This window comes from Apteryx mantelli, chromosome Z, assembly GCF_036417845.1.
Source record: "Apteryx mantelli isolate bAptMan1 chromosome Z, bAptMan1.hap1, whole genome shotgun sequence".
Classification (NCBI taxonomy): domain Eukaryota; kingdom Metazoa; phylum Chordata; class Aves; order Apterygiformes; family Apterygidae; genus Apteryx; species Apteryx mantelli.
In genome coordinates this window covers 85,094,008-85,103,993 of record NC_090020.1, presented here as the reverse complement: position 1 = coordinate 85,103,993, position 9,986 = coordinate 85,094,008, and the positions used below count along the sequence as shown (strand labels likewise).

Genomic DNA, 9,986 nt, shown 5'->3' with positions numbered 1-9,986 from the left:
GGTTTTTTGGTCTTTGTTTTTTTGAATAACAAATCTCAGGAAGAGATCAGAGTGTTTAAAACCACTGCACTCGGGTATTGGAGCATTTCTAGTGTTGCAGCAAGAGGCCTCAGACTTGCACCCTCAGGCAGGAGTTAGGTGTAACCTCATTCTCGCTAGATGCACCTAAACCATCCTAAAACCCAACCTTCCCCACAAGTTTTATTTAGTAAAGCGAGTAGCACTGCAGTTGCTTCGGAGCTGCCCAAGACAGACATGGGCTTGAGACTTCGGTTCTCCTAAATTTGCCATAGTGAATTTATTTTTCCATGCTCAGGAGCACTTCTGATGGGTGACTAAACAGCCAGGAATTTTAACTCTTGTTAGCAGAAGGTTAAGCACTTGCTGCCATGCAGTTAGATTTAATCAGTTTGTCCATCTACCAGCTGGTTGGATTCAGAAAGCCTCTGTTTTTAAAATGTTTAATACTGAAGCTTTCACTTTTTAAAAAAAATGAAGCTTGCATTTTTTTCGCTGTCTTGCAGTGCAGCTCGGACGGGGAAGAATCGAGTTGCTTTCGCTTCTGGGTTTTGTACGCTGACCCAGTGACTAACGCAGCAACCCTTTCCCACAAAAAAAAAAAAAAAAAAAAAAAAGAAGAGGGTTGAGCTTTGCGTTTGGGGCAGGTGGGTTTGGTTTTGGTCACAAGCCTGCTCTTACAGCCGGTTTTAACCACAGCCCCGAGTTGTTCCTTGCAAGTTTTGCCTTGCTTAACGTGCCCAGCAGCAGCAGCAGCAGCAGCATCTGGTGCAGCCCCGTAACCTGAGCAAACACAGCCCCAGAGCGTCGCTGCCCCGCGCCGGGGGGAGCAGGCGGGGGGGGGGGGGGACACGGCCCAGCTATCGATTGGGGAATTCTGTCGCTTTTTATTTTTAATCGTGCAGCTGTTGTTCGCCGGCGATCTCTTAAAACTCGAGCTGCGAGGCGAGGCAGCCTGGCTGGGTTCGGTGCTGCAAGCCCGCAGGATTCAGACTCTCGTGATGATTCCTGAAAATAAGCCAGGGTTAAAATGTTTTGCTTAGCTATAAACAGAGTTCATACTTTCTCATGGTGTTGTTAGGCATAGCTCAGGAGTTGGCAATAGGCAACCAAAATGTGTTTAAGTTTAAAAAAAAAAAAAAAGATCTCTTTTGTGCTTAATGCTCCTTTTTCACGGCTGGAAGCGGTCCAGGTAAAGCTCTGCTGACAAAGCGATTTGTTAAGATATCTTCTCCCACTTGAGCTCTTGAAACCCAAAGTTGAGTCTTCATTTTTTAATGAGTAGCTGATGTCATCAGCAGTTATTGCCGAGGTAAGGGGCAAAGCCGTTTCCCTTGGGACGGGGAGGGCGGCACGTGGGTGCGCAGGCGCTCGGGAAGCCGCGGGGCCGGTGGGAGCAGCAGCTCCCGGGGACCCGTCGGCGGTGCCCCGCTCCCGGAGGGCGCTGGGATGACCACGGATAAACGGCATTTCTCCAGGAGGAGGTTCACCGCCGGCGCTATTGGTCTAAAACCTGCTGGAGAAGACGCCATCGGTGGGAGCAACCTGAAGATACCTGGTGCAGACTGTTGGTTGACGCCTCCCCTGATTTGGGGACACCGGTGTCGACTAGCGCGTTAGCTGCCCAAGGGACAGCACCTTTACCCTGCTGCAAATGGTACTCACAGAAATCGCAGATGTGCCTTGTCTCTGCAGAGGAGGCCGGGCGGCCGGAGGCGCCTCTGTCATCCTCAGCTGAGCTGCTAGGTGGCACGTTTCCCCGAAACGGGGCTGGCGGTCACCACGCGCTGCCTGCTGCCGGTCTCTGGCGAGACCCGGCGCTGCGTGGTTACGTGCCCAAGAGCTAAAAGGGAGATGGTGTAAACAAAAGAAGAGGGAGGTGGGTTTTTTTTTTTCCTTTTTTTTCAAAATAACCTTGGCCCAATTTTTTTTTTTTTCACTAAAGTCATAGAGCATGTCCAGAAGCTGCTTGTGCAAAGCTTAAATAAATAAATAAATAAACAAGGTAGCTGCAGGAGCTGGAGGTGCCAGTTCTTGCAAAGAAAACAACCTGGTGGTGGGGGATAAATGAGCAGTGCCCAGGGGGCTGCATAAAATCCCACCAAACTAAGGCCAAGCAACTGCTTGATAACACCAAAATTGCAGCAAACGCCGGGGGGGGGGGGGGGGGGGGGGGTTGGCCTCAGGCCCAGACCCAAAATAGCGCGGGAGCGTTAGTGCCTGGGCAGCGGTAGGAAAACCTCATGCAGAAAAACCAAGCAGGGAAAGTTGGAGCTCAGTTCCCTGGTGGTGGCTCCTTGGTGGGACACAGCCGCCACTGGTCCCGTGGCAGTGAGTCCCGTCATCGCACAGCCTTCCTCCTCCTCCTCCTCGGCCCAGGGCTGGCGGCTCTGGCGTGGGCTCTTCTGGTTCCCCTCCCTTTTCCCTGCCCCAAAGCAGATGTTTCCGCAGCTGTGCGCGGAGCAACAAGGACATCTAGTGGCACCGTCCCGGCGGCTGCCGTGTCCCCCCCAAAGGCCCTTCCAGTGCCACGAGTGCAGCAGCCCACCGTGATCCCAAGGGTCACGGTTCACACGGCCACGCGCAATGGGGATGCGGCAGCCGGACCCCCCCCCCCCCCCCCCCCGGTGGGGCAGCCAGACCAGGATCTGCACAGCCGCGGAAGGATTACAAACCCGCATTAACACGCTGGCCCGGCAACCGCTACGACACTGTGCCTTTTGGGGGGGGGAAAAAAACACGCATTCTTCCATTTCGCGGGAGAGCAAAGACTTTGCATTGAAACCACTTTACTTTCAAAGGGCATTTAGCGCCCCGGGTTAACGAACCGGTCACCCCAGATGGCAGGTCGGCTCTGCTGCCCCTTGCTCTCACTGCGGTGGGGAGCCCCGCTTGTCACGGCGACTACCTAATCCCATAGATTTACATTGTGTAGCATTAAAAAAGGAAAAAAAAAAAATCCTTCAGTGTCCCAATAGCTTAATCCCAACTTCATCTGATGGTGCTGTATTTAAGGTGTATCTATCATCTGCTGCACCTCGCAGACCCTGTAAAATGCACATGGCATCAGAGAAAAAAAGCATTTCCACACTGTTTGCATGTGCGGAAAGCTGAAAAAAATTCTGCCCAGCCTTGTAAACCTTCTTGCCAAGAATGGGACCAACAGGGTTTACGCATAGGCTAAAAGTTCAGAAAGAAACATTGTTTAGATATTAAGTGGCTTTGGCCCCATTTTTGTTTCATGTCACTGATACATGTTAAGCCTCCACACATTGTTGCACCTGTATGAGTGGTGCAGCCTTAGCTCACTTCAGTTAAAATGTGCAACATCATGCGCCAGCAATAGCAATTGCAATAGCAATTTATATTTAGCTTCGTCAGTAATTGCACTGACACAAGCCAGACCGGGCTGGGTGCTCACCGAAACTGCAGACACAGGCAGAGGAATAGCTAGGACTCAAGGACCCATGAGAAGAGAGGAACTCATCGCCCACCCCAACAGACACCACGAAATTCAACAGCACCAAAGAAATGTCACGAATTTAGGCACCGGTTGCAACCTCTGCTAGAAACGCTGGTCTGAGCAACCAGGGAGGGAAAAAGAAGATGTTTACAGCGTCCAGCTGGAGGACGATGCAGATGCAAAAAGAAACACGATTTTCAGGATACATCATGTATTCCTGGTTGCAGCGGGATTGCTGGTATTCTTGTAGGCAGGGACAAGAAACGCTAGAGGACATCAGGGGGAGATGAAACGGCTTTATGTGGGTCATGAACAGGCAGCAGTGTTGCAGATGCATATCACTCCTCCTGCTTTATTCCTACACTCCCTGAGCGCTGGTGCATGGCGGCCACAACCCTGCAGCCGCTCCAGACGTCCGACACCAGTTTTGACAGCCAGACCGAAACAGCGTAAAAGCTCTCCACTGAGTAAAATAAAGCAGCCGAACACTTGAATCTTTACCTTTTTTAATCAAAAACATACTCTGTTACAGAATTTCAGGAAAGTTAACTACAGTATATTATCCACAAACTAGGTCTAATGAAAAACATACAGTAAGCTACAAAGGAACTACTGGGAATTCTGTTGACCGCTTATCAAAAGGCAATGGCTAAAAGAACCGTTGTTTAGCTAGGCTTTCATGCTCAAAAAACCCTCTCACAGTGAGTTTTGGGTTGTGTGTACTTTGCAGCTATCGATTCAGCTGAATCACAACTTAGTAGTGCTACCAAACTTCACCAAAAAGACACAGAAAAAGGTACCGGAGCAAGAAAGCACTAGATGATTTTGGTGACCTTTAAAGAATTAGTCCTGTAAATTTAGGAGCGATGCATCACTCGCGCACAAGGCACAATAGCAGCCAACAGTGCCAAAATCTCTTGAGATTTTTTTAGACAACAGTTCTACTTTCTATCGGGTCTCACCAAGTGAAACCTGGGGCATGAGCAGTGTGACACACGCCAACGGCACTGACCCAGTACTGCTCTAAACTTCCAGATCGTTTTCAGAAACGTACTATCAAGAACAGCTTTTTGGAGATGGAGGACACAGTGAAAAGGCACATTCAGCATCCAAGTCCTACCCAACCAGCTGGTGCAGAAGTGCTCTTCATTGGTCCCACCCTTGATAGCTTCCTTGTCCAGTAACGAAGTGCTGACTACCTGCCTCAGAGGTAGCAGGAACCAGCTTAGGGCTCCAGAAGAACGCAAGTGCCGTACGCTAGGCAACCTGCAAGTATCAGCCCCAGGACCAGCGCCATGGTCCTCACAGAAACATTACCAGACATGGAAACACACCATAGTTACCAGCAGGACCCAACAAGACCATCGCTCTTTATGGTTACTTTTTAAGTCTTACTCAAAAAAAACAAAGTAACCTCTCAAAAATTGCATGTCCTTATCAATTCCTGACTACAAAGAAGCATCTTCTTACAATTTTATAGAGCAGACGTTAAGTTGCATGGGGCCTGAAAGGAGAAGAGCAGGGGGAGGGCGAAGAAAGAGGATTTCTTAAACGAAGTCTGAATCCCACTTAGAGGAAGGCCCATCTGGCTGCCTTTAATTGGTTGTATTAAAGTGACCGGAGATCCCAGTCACCCCACATAGCAGAGTAAAAATGCAAATTAAGGAGACAGACAGTCCTTTCTAAAGCGCTTACTCTTCGAAGAAGAGATTAAAGATGTCCCAATAAAGACCACCATCAAGACGTAAACAACATTTGAAGGGTTCAGAGGCAGAGGACCCCCCTATTTACACTGGCATAGGAATTTTTTTACGGTTCCTAGTAAAACGGTCGAGGCAGTCATTCCTGAGCTAACGCAGAGAAGAAGCTGTCATCTTTAGAAGTGTCACAAGAAATAAGATGGTCTTAAAGGTAAGGCACAAGATTTGGACACACGTTCCATGACTACTGCTGCTACAGCCCTGTCCTGTGACGGGGCGAGACCTCTGCGCTCTTCGTCCGTCAGGCCCCTCTCCATTAAAGCAGCCAGGGCGCTTCCCAAGTTTTCAGCAGATTTCAGAGAGCCGTGAATCAATGATTCATGTTGCAGTCAGGGGGGTCCAGGTCCCTAAACAGGCAGCTCATTCGTACCAAGCCCAGAAAAGTAACGTGAGGAACAAGCCCAGCAACTGTTTCTGAAGAGCACTGTTGAGCAGTTATGTCACCTTTCAACAGATTGCTGTTGCGTAGAACTGTTTTTAGAAGAGTTTTTTTAAACCATTCCTCTGAAAAGGTTTCATCTCCTACATTTCTAATATGCTATTTTAAATGCCCTTCTTTCAAAACTAACCATGCCATGGCTAAAGCCATCTACCCTTCAGGTGCTAATCCCAGCTATCAAGCACACAAAGTGAAACACAAAGCACTCTAGCACCATGTCTTCTAAGAAGTGCAGAACTTCGGGTGAGAAACACAAGCACCCAGCTAGTGGCAATTGCTTCACGGAAAGAACTAAGCGCACTAGACACGAGAACAGGATCACAAGCAATAGATTGCCAGCAGAACAAATACTTGTTCAGTTCACTGAATTTGAGACGCTCAAAAAATGAACAGACGACGGGATTCTGGCATTCTTGACCTCCCTGCCTACAGCGTGTATGGGATCTTCATAGCTGTCAAACAAGCAGCTCTCTTTCTTGAATTTCAGAAAAAAAGATGCAAACGCAAGACTGTCAAAGATTCAGTGTGTTGCTGCTGAAGCGCTTCCAATCCATTATGCACTGCCTTATCATAAGTGCAAAAATTAATTTAAAGGCATATTAAAAATTAAGAATAAGATTCTTATATTTTTGTCCTTTAGCAGTTCTGATTGCATCTGATTGTTGACAGCCTGGTAGGTAAGACAAATGGCATTTCATTATTTTTACTGCCTCACACAATGTTCAGATTTCTTCCTACCTGGAAACCTGTGATTTCTGGGTTCTCATAAACTCCTTTGACATTGTTGGTTTTTTTGTTTGGTTGGTTTTTTTGACTACATAGTGTGTTGTAGCTACCATTCACTGTAGGTGGAGGCTAACCCTCGCAAAATCTCCATAAAAACAGTCTTATCACCTGAATTCTTTTCAGACTATAACACAGGCAAGAACACCATCAGGTGGAAGGAATCTCTCATTATTCTGTCAAAGTTTGGCAGAATAAAAACACAAGCAAATGGTACAGAGGATTTCTGTGAAGTAGCCCATGTACAGATCAGGCATCCATCAAGATAAGCACCTTTTGGAAAGGCAAAGTTATCTAGGGAACAAGCTCATGGATTCCTAAATAAGTGAACGCTCCACTCTGTTTCACCAGTCAGAAGGCTGGACACTTTCCAAAAGCCAAAGCACCACGTATCCAGCAGTAAAAGCAGGGCAGACGATTCAACAGGCAGGCAGGCAAGACGAACATGTAGCGAGGCGTTTCATTTCTTCCATCAGAGAGAAAGTCGTCTGCTGTGGATGAAGTGGAATCCAGGTATGTATTCTTCCCGGATAAGAAGGTTCTCAGAGGATGGAGCTACCAGAACCCTCTATTGAACATGTTCCTGAAGAATCTGAAGAGGCTTGGCTCTTCTTCTGTACTCAGACAAATTAGATAATTAGGAAAGAAAACAAACAAACAAACAAACGGTTTTAACTAAGGCTTTGAGAAAAGTGAACACTAATTTTTCAAACATCAAGAAACTGCCACATAAGAGGCAGAAAGAAAAAAAAAGTGATCTCCTTAGAAGTTAATCTGAAGAAGGCAACACTATTAAAGAAAATACCGAGAAAACCATTCCATTTCTGGCCATCACTTTGAAATCACGTCTTCTGTGCTTCCATCTGTAAAGCAGAAACAATGATTGCTGACTTCTTTCATAAGAATTTGAAAGCGTGGGGGAAGTAATACCTAAATGCTATGTGTCATAGCCCTCTACAGATTCCTGAATCTATGCAAGAAACTTGGCAAAAAGATCCTGAATAATCTGTTCCAAGACTTCCACTTATGTTAACCACCAGGATCACGCTGCCAGATCGGCTCAGTGAAGCACAGCAGGCAGACTGAGCTGGCAGGGCTTGAACACAGCACTTAAGTTGGAGTCCACATATTTCGAGCCTGTTTAACTAAGTTCCAATTCTCCGCACACATGCTGAAAAATAAAGAATTCCTGCTCCCTCCTCACGCCCCATCAAATCGCTGAAAAAGATATCCTTAGGACATATTTATTGAGAAGCAGCGAAAGCAAGAAAAATTGGAATTGCTTCCTGGCAAACTTAAATCAACGAAAAATCCTACCACTATTGGCTGCTGCTGCTGGTCTTTCAAAGGAAAGTAATCCATCACTCTAGATCAATGGTTTCAAGGTGCAGAACTGTGTAATAAAAGCAAACTAAATTTATAAAAATCAGGGTTTTCATAATTTTATTTATACTATTAACTAGAGAGAAAGCATATATATTGTATCTGTCATACAGTCAATACATCTGCAGTTTTTTCTACTATAAATTCTCTATACAAAGTCATTGCCAATTGATACGGTCATTGATGGCATAGGGCTTAAAATAACCGAGAGGTATAAAAACAAGTTTGCCATCTTGCCCTGAGTGGAAATGGTGAACAGATACAAAAACTGGATCCTAAATATTGATATACGATTTAATGGTATACGCAAGTAAAAAGAGTCATGCAACTTTTTAAAATACCTGCCAAGTTTTACTTGAGTAAGATCATAGAATTCAGTAGTAGTTACGAAAATATCTTCCTGCCATTAGGTATTCATTAAGCAATTTAAGTGGCAACTTTGCAGACTGGGTATTTCATGTTATATTTAAATTGAGTGCCAGCACTGAAAGTATCCATTTCATTTAGTGTTTCAAAACTCATGTGTTTATATAAATAAAAATCTAAGATATCTTTTTAAAAACTAGTGAAGGAAAAGCAACATTTCTTTTCCTTGTTATTTCTAATCAATGCCAACAATGTATGTCCCATCCCTCATTTTTTGGCAGCTTCTACCATTTAATCTGGAAAAATCATAACAAGATAGTCAACAAAATGAAGAAGTCTTCTGTTAACTATTGTTCTCTAAAAAGAACATCACAAATCAGTTGGGATTTAAAAGTTGCTATAAGGTAAATGTTTATAACTATTAGAAGGAATTTTCAGATATAAATATATATATAATATATATTCTGCATACAAAAGGCTCCTGTGAGGCTTATCATCAAGTTGCCATAATAGAGAGGGAAAGTTTCAAAGGGAACAGACCCAATACTGTGAAGTCTCTATAAGGCATTCACCTTTTACTTTAAGCCCTGAGCCATGTTTTATGACAGTTAACTTCTGAAAATAACCGAAATCCAACTTCTGCATGTTCAGTTTCTTTCTGCTAAGAGCAAGGCGGCAAACACATTTTTAAAACCTGGTTTTAGAAGATTAAGCAGAACAAAAGTAAAATATATCTTCAGGTTATAAACAGAATTGTATTTTACAATCCACCATCCTCACAATATAACGGCCCACAGCAGTGCAGCAGAGGGATCTCAGTCTAAAGGTTGTGGGTCTGCGATAGGCATGGTATGAAGTACTTCATCTAGAAGCTGGAGGGCACGGTGTAGGTGAATTTCAATCCAGCACGGTGTCTCCTTGATGCTCTGCCTTGGGTAATCAGGTCCCCAACCTTTTACAAAACTCATCCTGAGTATGCACAAGCGGCGAAGGTCATCTACACCAATTCCAGCAGCAGCTGACAAACCTAAATGGGAGAGGTTTCGAGTAAGTGTTCACAGACGCGCTCTTTTATCATCTGTTTGTTTAGCCATTCCCGTTCGCTTAGCTGTTTCTCCACGTGCCATTCCCTCTCCTCATAGCCAAGGCCAATCAATACTTCTAGATCTGGGCTATAATGAATGCAGCAACGATTTCACATTTCTTCCAATTAAACTTTCTTTTTCATCATTCTGCAGTCTTTTAAAGTGTGTTAAATTGCAAGAGCTCCTTATAATGAAAGCAGTCATATGATGAAACCTAATGTCTTATGTGACACAATACACTTAAACCCCATTTAACAAATCCAGTTAAACACGCTTATTCTTGAAGTTTGTCAAATGCTGTGCTTTTAGCATAAGAATTCAGATTGATCAGCCACAGGGAGCTGGATTTAAGGAAAAATTACACTAGTTACTTACTCTGATAAAACAAAAAAGATGAACACTGCAAGCAAACTTATAATCCTAAGTATGGCTAAGACAAAAGTTAAATACTTTCACCAAAATGCTTTTGGCATTTTTTAAGACAGCTGGAAAGATATGCTCAGCAATACAAGGAATCCAGAAAACACTATGGAGCCTGAAGAAGTCTGACACACATAAACACAATTTTAAAAGTATTCAGAGATAATTTTAAGGATCTAGAATTTATCAACCAATAAAACTCTAGCCCAGAATAATTTAAGAACAGAAAAAGGAAAAAAACACCCTCACACCCTCCTCCTCATCTTCTC

The 9,986-nt window shown here is 44.6% G+C and overlaps 1 protein-coding gene across 3 annotated transcripts in view; it reads right to left on the bottom strand.

Moving 5' to 3' along the window:
• Positions 1–3,970: 3,970 nt before the first annotated feature.
• The window catches only part of SMAD4 (SMAD family member 4), a 29,189-nt gene continuing 23,173 nt past the window's right edge, over positions 3,971–9,986 (bottom strand). For all 3 annotated transcript variants that reach the window (XM_067316477.1, XM_067316475.1, XM_067316476.1), the window contains one exon: positions 3,971–9,239. In XM_067316477.1, coding sequence (XP_067172578.1) covers positions 9,028–9,239 — 212 coding nt within the window. In that variant the 3' untranslated portion in view covers positions 3,971–9,027. The remainder of the gene's footprint in view (positions 9,240–9,986) is intronic.